Consider the following 23,733-nt stretch of genomic DNA (forward strand, 5'->3'; position numbering starts at 1 on the left):
TATTTGTTCTGAAAACTGTAGTTTATTTAATCCATTTGAAATAAAATGATATGATTTTGTTCACACAGGGCATGTGATCACACAAACAATTTTTTGAATATAATTTTCATTTATTTTTATTGGTCTGATTTCACTTTGTTACACCTGTGGTGTTCCCGGGCTAACATGAGTGGTCATTGGATATGGATAATGGATTAAACGTGAAAATACAGAAATAATAAGTGTTCAGGAGCATCCCAATCCTTTAGATGAGCACATATGTGGATGTGTGTTTGCACACACAAAGTCCTCAAACATGTGCATGCACACACGCACACAACATGTATTAAGCACCCATTTGTGCATCGTCAGTCCATGTACACACTCTGAGGAATATTTCAAGATCTACTTACTATATTATGTTGTGTTTGGGCTCATTTCAATCAGGATAGTCTGTTGTTTATGACATGTCATTGTTTATGTTAAATGTGTGTTTCAAGAAGTAATGAGGAAAAACGTGACAAAAAGTCTTTAGTTTATTTTATTTATGTGTGTCAGTGGGGATTTCATACACTAATGCTCACTGCAGTTTGGCCTCTGAATGAAACTAATTTTGTCATTGGATTTTACTGATTGAGACCTTTGCAATGATATATATATAACACATAGCTATCTCATATCTATATATTTTTATAATTAGCAAATTATGAGGAAAAAATCTGTTCTAATTTGTCAGATAATTAAAAATTGAAGAATTTGTAGGATCAAGCTATATGCATTGTTATGTCCAGATTCTAAGCTTTAAAATGACAGCTATATTGTTTAGATCAAGAAAATAGTTTTTTCTGCAGGGAATGCCCCCACTAGCCCGGTAAAAGCTTAATATATATTTTTTAAATTACTAAAGAAGTTGACAAAAAGACCAAAAGCAATATATTGGGAAGAATCAATTATGGTAAAAGTTAAGCTTTTCATTTGAATAAAAATCAACCCCTTGGACATGAAATTGCAATTTAAGTTGAAGAAACACCAATGTATAAATAAGATAATTTACATACAAATATGAACAGAAGTATTTGAATTGGATGGATTCTGTACATATATTAATTACATTTCACACAAGTGCTTAAATATCAAATGTAAAGTGGCTTTAGGGCATCCTGTTGGGGAGGTTCCTCAGATGGGCTTTGTTTTAAACCCACTGTCCTGATTTTGCCTATACAGTACTTCATTAGGGCCAAACGTCCACCCATCAACAGTTCGCCCTCCTGCTCTTTCCTCCTCTTTCTCATCTTCTCCTCCTCTTTCCACCCCTGTGCTGGCATGATAACAGATCTGCCCTGCTCTCAGGTCATTAGCCACAGGCTCTCCTATTTTCATTAACGAGGGACAGGAGCTCATCATTGGCCTACCTCGACTGACGAGGGGTAATTAGTTAAGTAATAATGTGGAGCCGCAGTCAAGGCTCTTAAATGCCCATTGGTGACAGTCAGTTCGGAAGCCAGGCTTTCCTCGCCTATTAGCAACACACAGAGATTGCAGGCCTCATCGCTGAAACCACAAACTGACATAATTACACGCATCACACTCACACACACGCACACTCTCCTTGTCTCCCCCTCCCCAACACACACACTTTTTAGTGCCAGTGGCTAATGAAGGCATCTTGTATTTGGAGAAGTCCTCAGGACCTGAATACTGATTATAAGTGCTAGTTGGTTTATGTGCTCATGTTTGGAAATGAGACAGCGATGTATGCATTGTGATGTCTGGAGTTTGAAAATAAAATGTTCTTTTAATGCTTTCGTTGACATATAAGGTCATTTGGAGAATCGAGGTCTTATCTTTAACAGCTATCTGGATTTCCTTTATCTTTAGGAGCCGAAATTCAAGGATATTTTCTCTCACAGTTAACATCAAGGTCAATGAACTGTCATACATTCACCTATTTTGATGTGTTACATGCAGAGTATATTAATTAGTTTGGAACACTGCCAGTTATTTGAAGGTATTACATTTTAATTGGGGTCTGGTAATTAAAATATACCATTAGATTATGCCTTTCACATATGTGTCTGGATAGTTGCAGAAAGCTGATGTGTTATAACAGTCCAAAACAGGGATATTTATAAAGTTTAGTTACTAAGAGATATTCAGAGTTTTATTTGATGCACTTAGTAGCAAGCAAACTAGGTATTCCTGCATACAGATGTATATTCTGATTAGCTTTTTGTTTGTGAAATAATTAATAAATAATTCATATTAACTTGTTTATTTCTGCTATTAATAGTTGACTGGTTAACGCATAAAACATTTTACGAAATTAATGCAGTATCTTTTTTTTTATTATTAATTATTTATTTAAATTCCTGAAACTTCCCTAATGTTTTACCCACTTCCTATGGATAAAATTACCATATATACATTTCCTGTATGCTCGATTTGACTGCGCATCCTAGCACAGAAACTCATTGTGTGGAGCAGTGCATACTTATTCATTACACGCAACATATGTCCCTGGTATAATATACATGTGAGCAGATTTACTTTAGAGAGAATGGGGATTTCACCTGCAAGTGGTGAGCCAGGTGTGGGAGAGATACGTGCAAGGTGCTGTATTTCTTCGCATTACCCAAAAACACTCACTCACTGTAATCTGAACCGGTGTCAAAAGCAAAACTGAAGGGGAGTCAGAGAAAATAATAGTTTGGGGATTTTAAACTTCAGCAAATTCAGCTTCAGCTTCAGCTATCTCTATGTATAGTGTCTTATAATGCATTGGTAATGTACACTTTAGATTGTCTTGCCAATAAAGCATAATATAAATTGAATCTGGCCTTTTGATTCTATAATTTAAAAAATCCACTGACGAACGGCAGAAGATTTTTTCCTAACTTTTAATTACATCATGTCCACTTATTTTATGGCATTTAAATATATACATTTATCAAAGATTTATACCTGTAAAAATTTGTCTAATTCACTCTAATCACAACAAACAATGAGCATTTTAACATATAAATAATTAAAATAAATGATGACTAACCAATTTCTTGCAAGTTCTTTGAGAGAAAATATAAATAAATATATTCATGATTATATTTTAATGTTTGTTTTAATGTACCATGATTAATCGTGATTAATCACAGAAAACAATTAAATTGTTAGAAAATGTTAATCGATTCATAGCCCTAGAAATAATCTGTGCTTATTACTTTTTATACCAACAGAAATTCCAATCACAAAACCAATATTCATTTCTTAAAATTTCTTCAGTGTTTTATGTGCAACAACTCGGAGAAAGTGCCACAACTGCACATATAAACAAAACAACTGTGATTGGACAATACATTTCAGTCAGACGGTCACTTCTGTCTATATGGGTGGTTCTTGGCCAGAATAATTTTGCTAAAAAGTTTAGCCACTGTCGAAGACAGTGTACACACCTAATGACTTGTGGACTACATTTTAAGCAAGTTTGAAATATGTTGTGGCATCTGTGACTACTCAGAGCATCTCTCACCAGTGCACACAGTAGAAAAACAAACTAAGTTGCCATGATCGTGGGCGTTTTGTCACAGAAGGAACAAGAAGCTTCTGTGTCGTAGTGTGCACTAGGCCTTTAGCCACTACACCACCACCACTCCACACAATGTTATGCACAATGTTGGGGTTAACATTTTCCTACCATGTCACTACCATAAACCCACGGATCCTTCACTCTGGTGCTGCACTTAATTCTGATGCCGGTGTTTGCAGTTGGTCTGTCAGTCTTGACGCCCACTCTATGTGTTCTGTCATAAGCAGGCTCTTAACCATGTATTGTGGAGGAGGGCAAAATGTCAGTCAGCACAGCGGGAAAATTATCCTTCGAAGGCGGCAGGGAGCTGGTTGTGTGCGGGGGGTGATCAGGGGGAAGTGCCCGGGGTAGAAATGGTTCAATGATGAGGACCAGATTAAAGTGGCAAGACAGTGGGGGATGATGGGAAAAATTCTCAGGAAAAACTGAAAAATAAAAACAACTTTTTACCACAATAAACTCAGCTTTTTTGTCCAAAGACGTGCATGGCATACTTTGTGCTCTTGAAAAACTGTGATGACATTAAGACAGTGCATTACTAGTTGAAATACAGACTACAGAGTGTTTGTTTTATTCCTTCATTTTGTCAACAAGTGATGCATTGTCTTTATGAGAGCTCTGATAGTTTATGTCTGCAAGGTGACACAAGCCAAATTCAAACAACATGTTTTTTATTTCCTGTGGGCTTGTCATTTGTAATAGGTAGACAGGTACTCTGTGTAATAAGTGATCTCCATCAAGGAAATAGCTGGACTGAAAGTCATGTTTTGTGCTCCATCCACAGGTAGAATGTAAGAAGGCCCAGCCAAAGGAAGTGATGTTTCCTCCAGGGACACGGGGGAGAGCCAGAGGGCTGCCCTATACCATGGACGCCTTCATGCTGGGAATGGGCATGCTGAGTAAGTGGCATCTCATTTCCCTGCTAACAATTATTCATAAATAACATTGTAAATTACTCATTGACCTGTATGCTTCTTAAAAGCCTCCATGACATACAGTTTCATGATTGGGATTGGATCTGGAAAAGTTGGCATTCTATTAAGAAATGGACCTAAGCTGGTTTAGCTTCCAGTTTAGGCTGGTTTAAGGTGTTTTTAACACCTCCTTGAGAGAAAATTGCATGTTGATGTGAATCTAGATCAAAATATCCACTGGGTGAGATTTTGGAGCAAGCATTGTCTCATGTTGACCTCAGAGACAAATGTTAATTTTAGACTGATGCCCCCAAATATGTCTGTGCACACTTTAAACATAGAAGCTGAGCTTGATGGTGTAGAACAAGAACATCACTGAATACTCGAAGAACAAAATCCCAAATCATAATGTTGGAACACTCAGACAGGGAGAGGCAACAGCCCATTGAAAGTGTTCCTCGGAGAGAGATCTGGGAGATAACGCTCCAATGCTGGCACTGCGTTTACGTTAACGCTGCCACGCTCTGCTAGCGACTCTACGACTGTCATGCCAGTTTGAAACTCCTTTGCATTTCTGTTGGGAGCCTCGCTCAAAGTCTACACGGAAATGATACGCATGCGTCACTATCACATAAACAAGCTCTTGAAGCCATCAAACACAATGAGCAGTCATCCCGACAGCCACAAAGCTTGTCTTGACGTTTTTCTGTAAATTTGACATATGTCAAGGGGACAGGAAACGTAAATTCAGTCAAGATTACCCCCCAACACACACACACCAACCCAGCTACAGTGACAAGAGATAATTACTGTGAGATTGATCGTCTGCTAAAAGTAACTGAAGCAAAAAAATCATTTGATGCCTGGTGCAGAATGCGAATGGCAGCTAATGGGTGAAGCTGCAGAAGAGGTCGTCCTGCCCATAATTTGACTTGATGAAGCATCCTCGCCGGGACTGCATGAAATATGCAATTGATATTCAGCCAGCTTAACTTCCAGCACCACCAAATCCCTAACCTACCCTCACCAGAGCAATGCTCTGCATTGTAGTGCTAAATGAAGAGGAAAATTTAAGTAATGTTGAGTTATGAACCCATGATTTCAACAAACTGACCTCAAAGGAGGGCATAATCCTTCCATTTGCAAAGCAGGGTTATTATTGTTAAAGGTGCCCTGGCATATATTGCGTCATCATGTTTTCAGTTAATGATACCATTGTAGAAATGCAATATTTGCAGTCAGCCATGACACTCAAGAAAGTGTACAATAACAGGGGGTTACAGATGTAAAGCAAATAGTATTCGGTTGCTACCGAATACTTCATGTCATGTGAGTGTAATGATTTTAAACAGATATAAAAAAAAAAAGTCCTTTTCTTTTCTTAGTGTAATCCCTATTGAATGAGTGAAATTACTGAGTGCATCTTTAACGCAAATTTAATGTTCACGCAGGAACTTCTTTGATCAGTGCTTAAAACAACGCAATTCCTCGGGTGATCATATGTTCACAAGCTTCTTTTTGCCGTATGCCTAAAGAAGACTTGAAATATGATGCATAAGCCACATTAGCTACTTTAAACACGGCAGAATGTATGAGTTGTCAAATGAAAATTTGTAAGTGTGGATGTGGCTTAAATTATTACAGAATTTTTATTTTTGGGCAAACTATTCCTTTTAAATTAAAACCATATGGAAAACCAAATGATTAACTGAAGTAAAAATGCAAACTAACACAATTGGAAAACATAAAACTTAACAAAAATGCAATGAATGACAGCATTGCTGCAAGCTATCCACTGCACCACACAACCACATATTTGCCAGTCATCAAAGGGACATGCCAAGCTTAGAGGAATCAAAGCAGAGCACAGCTGTTTCCATGATCAACTTTATATTCATGGAACTTTTCAGCAAATATGCAAATCAACATTACATTAGCAAAATTTAAATATAAAAAAATATATTTACACTAATAACAAACAAACTCAGAAGGGCTTTATTATTCTGACAGTTTGTTGTTCATTCAATACTGATTGATTTTATAATGTCGCATATTATTTGGGAGCAGCGTTTCGATGAGAAAAAGACGTTCAGATTTCATACAATGTCATAATCTGACAAGACCATCATATGTGAATGTGAAGCACAAGTTAATTTTGCTTGATAATGTGCACCATTTCACTCCGAATATACAGATTATGTAGTAAATGTATTCAATACTCAGCCCCAGATAATACGTAACACTGGAGAATGACGTAGAGGGAGCCCCCACTATCACAGTATGGTGACAGGCATGATGAAAAAAATCAACAAACACACCAGCAACAAAGTTTAAATGACGTGAAACTTTTAAACTGTAAACATGATAATCCAAGATGGCGGCCACTGTGATGGGTGGAGGTTTAATGTAAGGGGTCCATTTGAATCAACAAGAGGAGTGTAATCAGATAAAAAAAAGAATGGTGTCTCTTGGAAAAGATATGCACAAAAGAAAAGTGAATTTTTGAAAGGGTAGTGGCACTGTAGAGTTTGTCCTAGATGTCCCAAATTTGCTCTGGGGATTTTTCATGACCACCCATATCATTGTGCCAAATTTCATAATTTCCCTGCAAAGGGTGCTATGGGCTGCCATAGGGAGGAATAATAATAATAATAATAATAATAATACTAACGGACACAAAAGGGCTACGCACCTTCGGTGCTTGGCCCCTAATTAACAGTCCATTATTTGTTTAAGGTGTAAACTACTAGCATATCACAGCCACACCAGGACTTTGTGCCAAGATCCCAAACCCCCAGCATCTTAGTAGTGCATGATATCATCCAACTTTTTTCCATTGGTGTCTACAGTGCCAACAGCAGGATGTCAGCTCAAGTTGACTCGAGTTGAGGTTAATAAAATTATGCCACATGTGGGTGTCATGAGCTTATTAGGGTTTAAAGCAGATCAGTGTTGAACAAACAGCAAGGGAATAAGATGAATCGAATTGCGTAGAGGAGACAGTGGGAGCAGGGAGCAGGTTAAGAGGGTCGCGCTCACTCGATCGCAACACTGTCTTACCTAAATGGAATTGGAAAGCAGGACAGCGAAACATTCTTTTTTCTAATTTGCATACAAAAATCAACAAGGCTCATTATTTAAGGAACTGCAATTCCTTATGTGCCAAAATCTCATTAGAGCTCCGCTCTGAGCAACGGTGTTTACCACACCTAATCGAGCTATTTATCTTTATTGTGCTGGGCCTCATGTATGTTTGCTAAAATTAATACACATCTCAGCTGGCGCAAAGTGCAGCTTTACCAGATGGATAATTGATTTTACAGTGAATCGAAACTGTTGAGCCATAAAATGGGCACATTAGCATGCATATTAATAACGCAAATAAGAGGGCGAGGCCGTCGCCACTAGGCCAGATTAAGTGACAGTCTTTATTTACTGTGTTGCCGGGAGACGGAAGGTGCCTGCCATGGTGACGACGTGGCTTAATGAGTCTTCTACCCAGCCTCAGGTACCTCTCTCTCTCTCTCCCTCCCGCGCATTTTGTCATATTTGTCTAGTCGAGTCAAACTTTATTTATAAAGCACATTTAAAAACAACAGTAGTTGATCCATAGTGCTGGACAATTTAGAAATCAAACATATAAAGCAAAACAAATGCCACATGTTTGTTTGTGAGATTTGTGTATACAAACTCTCATGAACCTCTTCACTGGTGAACAGCAGGCCATTATTTGTGGGTATGGCCATTCCCAAGGGCTAAATGCTATACTTTAAAGGTGAAGTAGGTAATTTTTGTGCTATTAGCATCTCCAAATGGAATAATAAAAAACAAATTGCTTTTTTTAAACATGTTCTCAAAGGTCTGCCTTACCCATCTGCCATTGGTAAAAAAAATTAAAAAAGTCCTGCCCCAAATGCCACAAATTCAAAATGTTTATACTTTTTGGAAATTATCTATAAATCTACAGCATCCATCCATCCATCCATCCATCCATCCAATCACCTATCTGAATTTAAATGAACAGTGCTATCATTTCTCTCATTGTTCGTCAATGCCTGTGTAGCTCCTCTATTTCTTTCCCATAGGTGCTGGCTCTATCACTATGGCAATCCTCTACTGTCAAAAGAACCCCATCCCTCTACATTTAAAGTAATCTCTCTAAATGTCATCGGAAAAGCCCATGTCATGTATATTTAGTCTGGTTGTCTGGCATTGCTCCTCCTTAAGAGTAGAGTACACAAACCTGCTGTAGTTCGAGAGAGATATTAAGACTTTGCAAACAAATGAAACAGCTCTCACAAAGAGCAATGTTAAAGGTGGCCTTCTCGTGGCATACAACGTCTCAAGAACATATAATGTGATGGTTAAGTGTGTAGTTTAGTGGCATGATCCTGTTCAATTCAAGAATTGTTGTCACAAGTTGTCCCTAAAGCAGTAAGTCACAAGAGGATGTGCAATGCATTGATTTTATGGCATGATATGAAGGGGAGTGCTAAAACCACTTTACTCATTGTAAAATGACTTATGCACAGACTCGAGTGGCTTCGGCAGTAGCAATATGATAAAAGACACAAATGTTCAAAAAATCAAATGTATTATTAATAATAATCTAAATAAACAATTCTACTGCCAACTAATATAGTTCATTATCCTAAGTTTAAGTTGTTTATGGTTGTCAAGCAGCAACCTGGTGCATTAAAAGGATACCTAAACATCATGTTGTTACAAACCTGTATGCCTTTCTTTCCTCCGTAGATAAAAAGATGTAAGGCAGATTCTTCACCTGAGTTACCATTCAAATTCATTGTATCATTTTTCATACAATGAAAGTGATAGTGAATAAGAATTACATTGTGGCTAATATCTCATTTTTGTAATGTAATGTAAAGGTAACAGAATTTTCATTTTTTGATCATCTCCCTTAATATAGAATATGCAGTCACAGGTGTGCATTTATAATCATTATACGACAGCTTTGAAGACTTATCTAGTCAAAATTTTGAGTTGGAACTATCAGTTTTATAATAGGTTTGTTATGATGCCTAAAGTATTAAGATTATTTCTCTTATATATTGTATATCTTGTTTATCTATAACTTGTCATCTGATTTCAGCATTTAAGGAAGGGGAGTTCTACATCACTACATACTTCGGGCAGTAGTATATTTAATACTTTTATCATTTCCTCCTCCTCCTCTCCCACATTCCCTCAGAATTGAGCTCTCCTCAAGAATGATCTTTGATTTTAAAACCGACTCTTTGGTTACAACACAAAAAGCCTCCTTTCAGAAGCAGTCAATAAAAACAGAAAACTTCATAAAAGCAAGTTATTTCTTTTAAGCCTCTACTATAGCACTGACCCTCACCAAAGAAACCTTGACAGGATCAATATCTTCACATAGACTACTTCCCACCAGTCTGCCTCTGCAATGTCAACCTGAATTGATCCAAATTATGTCTGGCCTAACTTAAGGTGAAGTATATTTATTCTCCTCAATGCCAACTCACATTTGTGGCCGAGAGCCAAGGATAAGCAACTAGCGATCAGTCGGCGCAAGCTCGCACTGTGCACAGAAACTGGGCTGTTGTGAGACTATACTGCCTTACAAGGCCAATACGCAGTAACCACAAAACTAAAACTGAAACAAATGGCTTTAAGGTTTTTGTATTGTCCAGTCAAATGTGGAAAACATTTTTGTCTTCTTTTTGAACACTGGCCAGATAATTAGTATATGGGCTCATATTGTAATAAGCCATTGTGACAGAATAAGAACAATGGTCTTAGGGCTGTAGCCGGGTAAAGAGGGACAAGCTGTGACCGTTGTTCAATGCTGGCAACATGACAATTTGAGCATGTGCGTTAGGTTGCATCCCCTTTTTATTAACAGCACGAGCAGGATGCGTTCAGCGGAGGCAGGCAGCATAGTAAACACTGCAGATTGCGTGTTTTCGTCTTGCTCCCAAACAGCTGAAGATGTATTTCAGATAATAAAATAGTCAAGGGGAAGCCAGATCGCCCACCCCAGCTTCATCATTAAAAAGTTCTGCCTCAGCAAAGATGACAACGAGGCGGAAAAAGCAGATTGCGAGTAAATTCCCGGCCAGCGCACTTTTTCAGTTTTTTGCTCCTCTTTCAAATGATTTCTGAAATCATTCAATCATATTTATGCCGTCCTGTCTGCGAGATGCAGTCGGAATTAGTGTGAAGTAGGCCAAAGCTATGTGGCGATGAGGGACTTTAATCCGTGATGTCCTGCCACAACTATCTGCCTGCCAATGTCTTGCACTGTTGTGTCCTTCATGATTGATTAGCCTGAGCTATAAAAGAGGGTTATCGATCAATAACAGTGGAGAGGTGAGGAAAGATGCCATTTTCTTTGTTGTGTAATGTGTGTATATTGTGTCAGAAATTAACCAGGGCTTTAGATAAAAATGCCACAGAAAGTGTTATTGATATTTTAGTGTGTTGTGATTAAATATATTTGTGTGTGTGTGTGTCTTGACCTTTTGTGACACCTTGCCCCAGTGGCGGAGGTTTCATGTGAGGTGGTGATCGGTATCAATGAGGGAATATAACTTTTCACATGAAACCTCCGCCACTGGGGCAAGGTGCCACACAAGGTCAACACACACACACACACACACACACACACACACACACACACACACACACACACACACACACACACACACACACACACACACATATTGTTTTGGCCTACGAATGTTGTCAAGTGATAAATTGATGTAATAAAAAATAAATAAAATAAAAACATTTGTCCTTAGGACACATTTACACATTGAAATCTGCCTTCATAATATACTGTAGTTGACCCTAGCCTTAATGTATGCAGGTGTAGTTTGATTATGTTCACTTGTTTCCCAAGAACTATAACAAAAATGTGATAATAGTTTTTACAGTTTGGGAGTAGATGTTTGAATCCAAGGTATATTTCCTCTACTAGAAAAAATGCACATTTGCACAATTTGACTTTTTACTCCAAATCATATTGTTACTAAGATATAGCCTTTGTGGCAACTTTGTAGAGCAAAGTAGTATAGAGCATACAGATGGAACGTTGACGTAATTAAAAACATCATGAGGAAATTGCATACCTTTGTTCCAATAGTGTACCTCGCTTCCAGCTAAGGATATCGCGATTATACAGTTTCACTAATAACGACAATTAAAAATGTCACTGTTTTGTCAATTTAACCGTAATAATTTAGAATGGTCTTGGTTACGTGAAGCGTAACCCTGGTTCCTTGAGTGGGAATGAGATGCTGCATAGTCGCATTGGGAAACGCCCTGAGTGTCACGTGGTCTGAATCCCTTATACAATCACGGCAATTTATTGGCTGATGGAGCTTAAGCGATGCCCCTATTGATCTATGTCACGGGCTCCATAAAGGCACTTGTTTCGCACAAATGAGTCCGATTTTTTTTGCATGTAGACATGAGCCTATACAGCAGCTAGAGAGTATGGCCATCTAATGCAGCGTCTCGTTCCCACTCAGGGAACCAGGGTTATGCTTCACGTAACCGAGACGTTCCCCTTTGTCGGAACTCGAGCTGTGTAGCCGCATTGGGAATGATATATATTCTCACCATTCGAACAGTAGCTGCCAACTGTCTACACCCATGTGGAAAGCATTAAGCAACTCACAAGCCAGCTAAAGCGTCTGAATAAAACAGAGGGAATTATGAGTTTATTCCTGTTCAAACAGAGAGAACATGGGAAGCAGGAGTCAAACCCTTGTCCAGATTATAAAATCTAACCAATGTATGCAGAGAGGACCATCCTGCCACCTTACAAATGTCCTCTAGCCACAGCTCATGAGGATGCCATGCTCCTCGTAGAATGAGCTTGAATACCCGAAGGCGAAGTTGAAATTGCATCAATGAGCCAATGAGAAACACCCCTGTTGCAGTCAAATTACACTAACAACTGCTCTGACTTATGCCACTGGCTAGTACAGTCAACATAAATGCGCAGCACCAGAACTGGGCAAAGCGTATTTAATCTTTCATGCTCCTCTGACTCAACTGGGGAGGATTTGAAAATGAATAGTCTGTGAGCGAAATGATGTAGAAACGACCTTGGGCAAATAGCCCAAACAAGGGCTAAACACCACACTTGAACACCCTGGTGCAAAATCCATACATAAGGGATTAACCGACATGGCATGCAAATCACTAACCCTTTTAAACAACGCCAATGCTATTAGCAGGGTCATTTTAAGAGTCAGAACTTATTAGCGACTGTTACCAAGGGCTCTAAGGAGAACACTAGAGCTCCTCCAAAACCACAAAGGAACACGGATGAGATAAAAAGGTCTAATCCTGCACACCCCGCACATAAAGTGAAATACAAAAGAATGTCTACCAACAGAGACTCCATTGATAAACGCATGCTTAGCTGCTATAGTGGCAACATAGTCTTTAATCATTGCGGTGGCAACCCTGGCCCCAAAACGCTCTTGCAAAAAATCCAGCACTGTACCAACAGGGCAGTGAACTGGATCTTCGCCTCGTGCTGTACACCAAATATGCCACTTGAACGTATAAAGTTTCCTTTTTGATGGAGTTCTAGCATTCAGAATGGAATCAACCACTGCAGGGAATAACCCATCATTCAAAAGAGTGCCCTGTTGAGGGGCCATACCCATAACTTTCCACATGTCTGGTCGGGGGTGCCAAATGCTGCACTGAGATGGAGACAACATGTGTGCTCTGACTGGAATGTCCCAAGGCACTTTCTCCAGGATAGAGAGCAGAGTTGAAAACCATACTTGAGATGGCCAAAACAGAGCCACAAACAGAAGCCAAACCCAGTCCTCTCGAACTCTCTGCAAAACTGCGTGCAGTAATCTGATCATTGGAAAGGCGTAAAGATGCATTGTCGGCCACTGATGCGCAATCGCGTTGATGGATAAGAGGTCCGGCCCCAAATTCAACCAGGCCAGAACATGCACTGCTCTTAGAGACTGCACAGTGTCCCATGCACCATGCCAGCCTCGGTATGGCATGAGAACCCACTCCTCTCTGGTGATTGATATAGGACACCACTGTCCTGTTGTCCGACCGGATAAGGTCATGGCTGGCCTGACTCTCCGGGAGGAAAAATGTGAACTTCAGAAGCATCGTGAACATCTCCAGACAGTTTACTGAATGATCCTCGTATACAGCTCCCCAACCTGTGGAGGAGGAGTCTGTTGTAATAACTTTGTGATTCATTTTCATGGAAACAGAGTTTGGTAGCACTCACATGTCACTTTGAAGAGACTGTGTCAGTGGTTGAAGTCCCTTTGTGGAGTTCATCCAGCACTGAAAAGATCTCACATGCAACATGCCCAGGGGAATGATAGCAGAAGCTGTGATCATGAGCCCCAAAAGCCTGTGAATTGTTCTTTGCCGGGAGAAAGCATCCCACTCTGAACATCGCTAGACACCGGCGGAATGACAGAGCACGAACTGGAGACAGATGCACCTGCATCACTTGCAAATCTAGTTCCACCTCTAGCAACAGAGTCTGTTGCCTTGTCTGAGATGAGATGAGCGCCCTAAGATGCCTGTGCGGCAGGTATGCTGACAGAATAAAACTTTTCCCTCATTTTGAATTGGAAAAAATTATGTGATAAAAATGCTTATGTTCACTGTGTGTCTTGTGTACACTTTTGTTTGAAGAACTTTGAATTCTGTTATGCTTGTCTCAAGACCCTTGGTCATGGAGACAGAGGATGAATTCGGAATGTGAGTTTTTAATGTTCGTTATATTCTGGCTATTGGGTGTTCGAAGCGTGAACAATGGCGAACTCAACCCGATACTGTCCGGAGGGCAAACAGGAATGACATGGATACATTTGTACAGTCTCATTCACTAAATGTGGGCTCACACTTCGTTTCACTGCAAGTCCCTCAGGCTAGCTTCTGGTTTCCTGCCAGCTGTTTAAAAGGGGCTGGTCCAACATTCAAACGCCTACACGGATGTGCCTGTGATGGCAGGAATGAAAGAGGACCCCAATCCTTCTGAGAGGGTGTAAAACGCATTGCGAAGATACCGAACGTGAATGCACCAGAGCTGCAGCAGGCTTTTTTCTCTCTCTACGAATAAGCATCCAGTTCCTCATCTAAATCTGTAATAAAATGGGCCTGGTAGGCTTGCAGAACCGTCACCGTGTGCAAAGCCGAAACCGCTGGGCTTTGTCTGGGCGGTTAGTGGAACTATTGCTATGGTTATGGACGGTGTCTGTGTGGTGCTTGGCCAGGTATTGCAGATTGAAAGTGAACTTTCAATTAAAATGAAACTGGGGCTACAAACAAACTCCAAAATATAACTGAAGAATTCTATCTACTAGACTCATATCCACCAAAAAAGCGACTTAAATCGGCTATTTGGGAGCATTTGAATGATAAAGGGTTACTGAAGACGACGGATTTAAAACATGCATACAGATGACATATGAAGGTACACATCCTAAAAACGGAACAGGTTGTTCCACTAGTCGTCAAACAACACATTTTTTTTTTTCTCAGATGTAATCTAACTGTAAAAAAAACTCACCACAGCATCCCTTCTTCCAGCATGTTTATTATTTTACAAAAACCTTTGTAATCTTGATGTTATTTTGATTTCATAAGTAATACCTTATCATAATTATTCAGATTGAGAATTCATTTCAATTAATTCAGCTGAAGTATTTGACATAAATGGACAGCACATTGTTTTAATTGGGTAAGAAAAACAATATGCCCACTTAAAGTTAAAAACTGCCCTTTAAAATCAATACAAAATGTTAATACAACAGGTAAAGTTTTGACACTAGTGTATATGTGTATTTTAAAAGGCATACGGATTTATTGGCACGATATAGGCAAGCTCTGGGCAGTCTAAGCTGTTTATTACATGCCTGGATTTTCCTTTCTCCCCTCAGGTTATCCAAACATTGTAGCAACTTATGGCCGTGGATACACTGGTTTCGCCCCAAGCTACAGCTACCAATTCCCTGGTAAGTTCCATCTTGTTAAGTTCTGTATGGTGCTTCTCTCTCCTGCTGCTATGTGGTAATGGCCTCCCTGCTGGCCACCAAACTGACAGGCACCAACATATACCCATCCCTTGCTCCCACTAAAGCCCCATGCTGGAAAACCTTAGTGTGGTGCTTTACACTTGAATACACCATTCACATACTCAAACAGTATACATTTTGATGCACAAACACTCACATTCTGCCTGGTTTGGCCCTCCTGCTGTAGCTCCATATCCACATTCATGTAGCTTTACAGATAAAACAGCCATAGAGATGCTTTTAAAACCCACGCAAACTACAAAAGAGCCCATTGGCATCTAATTTTCTCTCTTTTCACTGATATAATTCACACATTAAATAATCAATAGAATTCTGCTAATCACACCAAAATCTTGACTCAGCAGGGTTTTAGGACATCCTGACAAAGATGAGTCTCTTTTTGTCTGGGGAAAATGTGATCCAGCACAGTAGCTCTATTATTTCACTGCTTAGTTCTCAGAACATTGATAACTGGTTGGCGAACCTGAAATGTGACGTGTCATGTATATCATATTAGAATGTAGTAGCCACTGTTTTATCTAGTGCTTCTGAGTGTACTCAGAGTGACTGAGGCTATTGTAACTTTTTTGCCTAACATCCCCATTTGTTTAAATGATGACCAAATTTAAATTATTTTGGGTGAACTATCCCTTTAAAGTCAACATGAAATGACAGGCAATTCATTGAGAAAATAAAATGCAGGGAGATATTAGAATTTATCCATTTGAAATTGATTGGAAAGACTTGGTAATGTCAGATTAAAATTAAAGTTGTTGTAGAGGCAGAGACATTTATTACATTTGATTAATGATTGCAAAGTCCATTTTTTTTCTCTATTGGAATAAGCACATATGATTCTTTCATAAAAAGCTTAGAAATGTGTTTTAATAAACTGAATAGGGTCAATTTCGATTACATGCTGACTTCAATTCAACACCTAGCTGATGAAAACTGAAACTCCTCGTGTATTTCTGATACAATTATTTTGCAAAGCACCAGTCAAAGAGGCTTTTCATCATTGCATTGTTATACAATCTAATAATTATGCAGTTGTAGCATTTCTAACAGTCTATGCAAATGAATGTGTACTTTGTAAATGCGAGACAACAGCTCTTCACGATTTTCAAAGTGCTGTCATGTTCGAGCTATTGATGCTCAGCTGTACGTATGTAGCTGTATAGAGTCCTTCATCTTCATCTAATCAGAGTGTTTTCAAGAGGGGTTGCAACTTTTATTTATGTGCATACATTTTTCATGTTTGTTCTTCGCTCAGAGGCCCTCGTTGGCATCTTCAAATGCTGAAATTCTTATGTTGACATGGCTGTTAAGCATAAAGGTGGTTGTTTGTCGCATTGAAAACTCTTAGTTGTCTTCCCCTTTGATGCCAATGCACAAATCAACCTCAAACAATCCGCACAGGCATCCCAAACTAACCGTTGAGTACAGACTGAATATTCCAGTGGCGACTTGAATAAATAAATGAAGCGGGGGGTAATGGATAATGAGAAAGTGTAAATTGGCAGGCGCTTGTGGAAGAGCTACTGTGACTAAGCCCAGTTAGGGGGATTAAAACATCATTGTGAGCTCACTCTTTTTAGCGAGTAGACTTAGCATAGTGCTATGCCAGTGTTTCCTGATCTTATTTGTCTTATGTACCCCACGGCCCTATCGGTAAGGCTCAAGTACCCCCTCGACAAAACCAAATGAGAAATTTTCTTTTTAGGTCATATTGTAGTGTAGATGATGTAGCATCAACAATAGTATTATTAACCCTTTAATGCATACCTCAGGTCTTTAGTGACCCGGGAGCACAACTCCATTTTTTGGAGTTGTGCACATTTCCGGTTAAAGCATTCATGCAATTCCAAACATTAGAATCCACTATAAAGTTATTATACAAATCTACAGAAGCGGAACAGTAAAGCAGAGTTTGACAGCGGTTCCGAAAAAGCGAAACTCATAACTGTCAAACATTGCATTTTCCATTTCTTAATAAAAGCTCCTGATGAAGGTGAAATAAACACAAATGCGTACAGTGTCAAAATAAAAACCCTAGTTGTAGGGTGAAGTAAATACAACAGAAATATATTAATTTATCTTTAAAAAATCTTATCCTGGAAATAATAATAATTCAGTATTATATTATAATAATGAACTTGACTGGGTTCCACAGTAATACATTAGTACTATGCAATATTCATCTGGTTTCCAAAAAATAGGCTATGTGAAGTAGTTTTTGTACATCTTCATTCACAAAGATAAGTATATGATGTATATAAGATATTTATTAAGCTTCCAAATATGATTGTATGTTAAATATAAGTACAAATGTGCAAATAAATGAAAATTATAAAATTTTACTCTCACTTGTGTTAATTTAGTGAAAAACGGTGGGAAACATGCCTTCAAAATTTTTTAATAGATTTTTATTGAACACCTTTGAAATATTAATTCTACATGGCTACAGTCGCTGTTTAGATTAAATTATGGTTCCTCTTATTAAAAAAAAAAAAAAAAAAAAAACTTTTATGCTATTTCAGAGCAAAAACATAATTATCGAGATATATATCGAATATCGTCAATTTGCTGAAAATATCGAGATATACATTTACATTTACGCATTTGGCAGACACTTTTATCCAAAGCGATTTACAGTGCACTTATTACAGGGACAATCCCCCTGGAGTAACCTTGATTTAAGTGCCTTGCTCAAGGACACAATGGTGGTGGCTGTGGGGAACGAAACGCAAATCTTCTGCTTACCGGTTCAGTGCTTTAGCCCACTATGCCACCACCACTCCACTCCATATACAGAGCAGTTATCTGAGTTACCATAGACTTTGTCAAATTGAAAAGTAAGTTCAAACCAGTCTGGCCATTCTTTGTTGATCTCTCTCATCAACAAGGCATTTCTGTCCAAAGAACTGCCGCTCACTTGATGTTTTTTGTTTTTGGCACCATTCTGAGTAAATTCTAGTGATTGTTGTGTGTGAAAATCCCAGAAAATCTGGAGTTACATGAATATTCAAACCAGCCCATCTGGTTGGCTGATTAGATAATCGCATGGATGATTGTTGGTACCAGATGGGCTGGTTTGAGTATTTCTATACATTTTTAATTCAAGTATTTCTGTAAATTTAAATTCTCTCATCATTTTTTCACCCTCGTGCCAGATGTGTATGACTTTCTTTCATCTGCTGAACTCAAATGAAGATTTTATAAGAATTTCTCAGCTCTTTTGTTCCATACAATGCAAGTGAATAGGCTGTTTCTCACCCACACCTATCATATCACTTCTGAAGATATGGATTAACTACTGGAGTCTTATGGATTGCTTTTATGATTTTTTTATGTTCTTTTTGGCGCATAAAAATGTTGCCACACATTCGCTTGCATTTTACTGGCCTACAGAGCTGAAATATTCTTCTAAAAATCATAATTTTTGTTCTGCAGAAGAAAGGAAGTCGTACATATCTGGGATGCATGAGGGTGAGTTAATTATGATATAATTTAGATTTTTGGGTGACCTATCCCTTTAAAGTGATTGCTCAGTCATAATTTAATATTCTGTCATAATTTCCCAACCTTCATTTTGTTCCGGTGTTACCTTTGGAACACAAAATATGTTAGACAGATTGTTAGGGACTGACAGTCTCAGTCACCATTCACTTTCAAAATATGGGAAGATAAAAAACACATTCACTGAAAGTCTAAAATCTCTTTGTGTTGCATGCAAGAAAGAAAGTCATGCGGGTATAGATCAATATTTTGGTGAATGATGACAGAATTTCCATTAATAATAATTAAATGTGTATTAAGTAATGGAATATAGGGGTGTTAACATCCATTATGTAATTTGTGAATGTAACGAGTTACTCATTTATTTTGATACTTTCTTATTCAAGTAATAATTTATGTTAGTACTTTTATATATAATATTATATATACACATATATATATATATATATATATATATATATATATATATATATATATATATATATATATATATTAGGGCTGTCAATCGTTTATAATGTTTAATCGAATAAATAACATGGTGTCCCGATTAATTAATCACAATTAATTAATTAATTATTAATATACAAATATATGCTGAGAAAGCCTCATATAACAATAATTCTATATATAATTATGAAATAATTATACATAGTTATCTTTAAAAAAATTATATATATATATATATATATATATATATATATATATATATATATATATAATTAATTGAAATAATTAAATAATTTATAATTAAATAATTAAAATGCATTACATTCTTGTGGCAGAAGAGTTCATCATTAATAAGAAAATACAAAAACGGCTTTAGAATACAATATATTGTTTAATACCATATTGTTGATCATAAGTGAATCATTGGCACACAGTTCACAGCAATCCATTTCACAAGTGAATTTGTCAGTCAGTTGGAGATTTATTATGAGGGCTTGTTTAAGGACCCGTCAATGTACACCTGCGTCACACATGCTTGTGTAGCGTCTCGAGTGCGTTGCGTCATAAACATAAATGTTTTAGGTCACTTTGTTAAACACAGGTTAAATATAGTTTAATACTTAGAACACAGCTTGAGATCTCTTAGTTCAAATTTGCACTCCATGAAATGTTTTGAATGCAAGAACGTAACACATGTGTGTGTTGTGTGTCTGCTGGATGGTTGTTTTCTTCACTGTATAAACTGCACGTTGCCCACACAGCTGAAGTTTCACTTACTGCCCTCTGGAGTAAACAGGTGGTACTACAAGCTTGCATTTCTCAGAAATCTCCCTTATTACGGTCCGAGAGGATTGCGATTAATTGCGTAAATTTGTTTTAACGCTTTATTTTTTATACAATTAATCGCACTGAATTAACGCTTTAAATCGACAGCCCTAATATATATATATAAATCGACAGCCCTAATAATATTTATTTCAAAAGCAACCCTCCCAACCATATATATATATATATATATATATATATATATATATATATATATATATATATATATATATATATATATATATATATAGTATTCCAGAAATGTATTCCAGTACATATTATAGTATAAATGCTGTAAAATGTAATTAGTAACATATTCCGTTTGATTACTCAAGGTCAGTAATGTTTTCTAAATACTTTGGATTACTTCTTCAGCACTTGTAGATTTTTTTTCACTTTTTTTGACAATTAAAAACTCCGCCAGTACAGTAAGACAAAATACACATGTTAAAAATACATTCTCTGAAAAACATAAATATCTTATGCAGTGTTATTTCTAAAACAAGATAAATCAAATTGATCTTGTTTTAAGGATTTTTAGATATTTTTACAGGAAAACAGTACAACAATTATCTAGAATATGATTTTTGCCCTAATATCAAAGGTCTTACTAGAAAAGTAGAAAATATGATCCAATGTGAATATTCTTGAAAAATAAATACGTTCCTGGTAACGTTCATATAAAATGGCTAGAAATTGCATTTTAGCTTAGCGTAAAGCTGACAATTTACACAAGGTTTATTTCTATTTCTTCTGCTCCAAACTTACTTCAAACTTACATCTCTGTATGCTCGTATGAATGTAACACATCATAAGAAAGTGTTTCACCGCTGTTCAAATGCACTTTGGATTGTATTATTTATGTGTAAATGTTTTCCATATGAAAGGACAAAATATTAAATGAAGCAAATGACAATAAAATGCAAAGAAACCTCTTCAGTAATCCAAATACATTTTGAATGTAACAGTTACTTATATTTTTGTATTTTAAATATGTAATCCCGTTACATGTATTCCGTTACTCCCCAACCCTGTATATATACATACAATATACTGTACATGTTTGAAACAACATGAGGGTAAAATAAACGATCTCTTAAAGGCTATAATTACAACAACAAAATAAATCACAAGATTTATTGGTTTTAGTCATTTTAGTCTTTCGACAGCCCAAATATTTTTATTTACAGTCACAACTTCTGTTTTTATAGGTTTAACAAAGCATAATCAAAACGTTTCTATGAACCCTTTGGATAGGTACACACCTGTTTGGGAATCACTCTGCTATGCTTGCAACAGTTCTGAGCCTAGCAACGAATTGGAGTTACCTCTGCAATATATGTGTAGGCCCATATCTAAACACCAACTCCCACCTGACGCTATAAATAACCAAACGAATAAACACATGCAGGTCTACCCATGCCAAACATCTCATAACACATTTTGAAAAGCAATCGAGTGTATCGAATGTATATTTTTAGTGATATTGACCCTGACTATAGAGCTGAAGGACTTGCTGGCATATGAGTCACTGGAAAATAGGCTCGCTAACCGCTCGACTTAAACTGCAGTTCTAGTGCAAAAAGGGGACTTTTTTCTTCTTTCATATAATCACCTGGCTTTTCTTGTAAAATGATCTGCCCGGTGCCACTCAGAGAGGGCCCCCTCACTCTTCCTTTTCAGATGTTGTCAATGACCTTGGTGTTGAATATATAGGATGAAAAAGCTTTTTTCAGACTGCTTGTAGCAGCACATGGGATTTACTATAAGCTCAGCTGCAGCGAAGGTTAAAAATTGACTGTTGAGAAGAGAGAAGGTAATTTTTTTTCAAAGCACTTCTCGTAATCCACACAGGTGACTGGATTTGTAACAGGTCACAGGGGATGGTGAGCGTGTGTTTTTGCGATGCGTATGAACAAGCAATGTATGCCAGTTACTATGTTCCTGTTTAGATTTTTAATGAAAACAAGAAATGATTAATTGCATATCAAAGGCACTCAGCTGCAAATACAAACACAGTACAATGGTGCAATGTATTGCAAATGTGTTTATAATCAATGTACAGCGTATAAACCAAGCTTAGTAGTCTCCCTTCGGGAACATCTTTGATCATAGGTGGATTTAATGTTTTGTTTGCCCCAAAGACATACAGACATAAACAACCAATGGTGATGTAGGAGCGAGTGCTGATGTTATTGTCATTTTCATACTAACATGTCCTCTGGTAGATAAGATAAGGAGAAGCTGACAGGATCAGGCCACCTTCACTGTTATCGCCCCCTTCGCCAGGACACACACACACACATTGTTTTTCTCCCAATTTTATGAGACAGAGAAGGGTGTTTCAGAGACTGTACATCCATGGTAAGCATATCCAAAGACCCATAAGCAAGCTCAGTGGCTCTATACAGAGCGTTTATATCCAACAGGCTTTCCCCAAGCTTTGGGAGATGATCTTATCATTTTGGTATAAGTCTATAGATTAAGGTTGCATCGATCCAATAAAGCCTTATTAGAGGTGTAGAAAAGTAAAAATGTGACAATGACTGTTTTAGTGTGAACACTAGGGTTGGGAATTTAGAACCGATTCATGTTCAGAACCAGTTCCATAAAAATTGCGCAACCGAATGTGTTTCAGAACGTTCGTGTCTGTTAACGGTCCTTGAACGTCTACATTGTTCTGTCAAGTCAGATGGTACACTGTTTTAAGACATTCTAATAGAGTTTCCCACCGCTGACTCTAGCTAGGCTTATAATCTGAATTGAATGTGATGAATGACTCTTAAGAACTGGTTATTTTTTAATGAATCAGTCTAAAAAGACTCACTCAATCACTCATTCACTCACCCAAATGGATGGAGTGGATACTGAATTAACTAACTCACTGAACCACAGTTCATTATTTCCTGTCATATCATACTCAAAATATACCAGTTGATTAGTTGTTCATATGACAAGAAGTAGTTACAAATTAACATTCGAGAATATAAATTTGCTGTAATAAATATTACTAGAGGTTTTGCTGATTAATCGGTGCCGATAGCTACTTTTGGAATTTTTGGTCATCGACAGACATTAATGCCATTAATTGGAAAGAAAAAGACATGCAATAAATAGATTTCTAAAATGACTGGCCTATTCCACCACCTTCGTTTTTGGGATTGCAAAATCCAATATCGTTTGACCTCTAAATGCTACTTTTTTTATTTTTATTTTACCGAAAATAGTATTTTTGTTTAGGAATTTTATGGGGCGGCTGTGGCTCAGGTTGGCCGGTTGAGCGGGTTGGCCACTAATTGCAGGGTTGGCAGTTCGATTCCTGGCCCACGTGACTCCACATGCCGAAGTGTCCTTGGGCAAGACACTGAACCCCAAGTTGCTCCCAATGGCAGGCTAGCGC

At 37.6% G+C, this 23,733-nt stretch overlaps 1 protein-coding gene across 7 annotated transcripts in view; it reads left to right on the top strand.

Annotated features, from left to right (window-relative positions):
• Positions 1 to 23,733, top strand: part of LOC127629652 (RNA-binding protein Musashi homolog 2-like) — a 363,022-nt gene that overhangs the window by 286,226 nt on the left and 53,063 nt on the right. For all 7 annotated transcript variants that reach the window (XM_052106790.1, XM_052106789.1, XM_052106791.1 and 4 more), the window contains exons 9-10: positions 4,344 to 4,458; positions 15,408 to 15,482. In XM_052106790.1, coding sequence (XP_051962750.1) covers positions 4,344 to 4,458; positions 15,408 to 15,482 — 190 coding nt within the window. The remainder of the gene's footprint in view (positions 1 to 4,343; positions 4,459 to 15,407; positions 15,483 to 23,733) is intronic.

This window comes from Xyrauchen texanus, chromosome 36 (genome assembly GCF_025860055.1).
Source record: "Xyrauchen texanus isolate HMW12.3.18 chromosome 36, RBS_HiC_50CHRs, whole genome shotgun sequence".
NCBI classification, from domain to species: Eukaryota; Metazoa; Chordata; class Actinopteri; order Cypriniformes; family Catostomidae; genus Xyrauchen; species Xyrauchen texanus.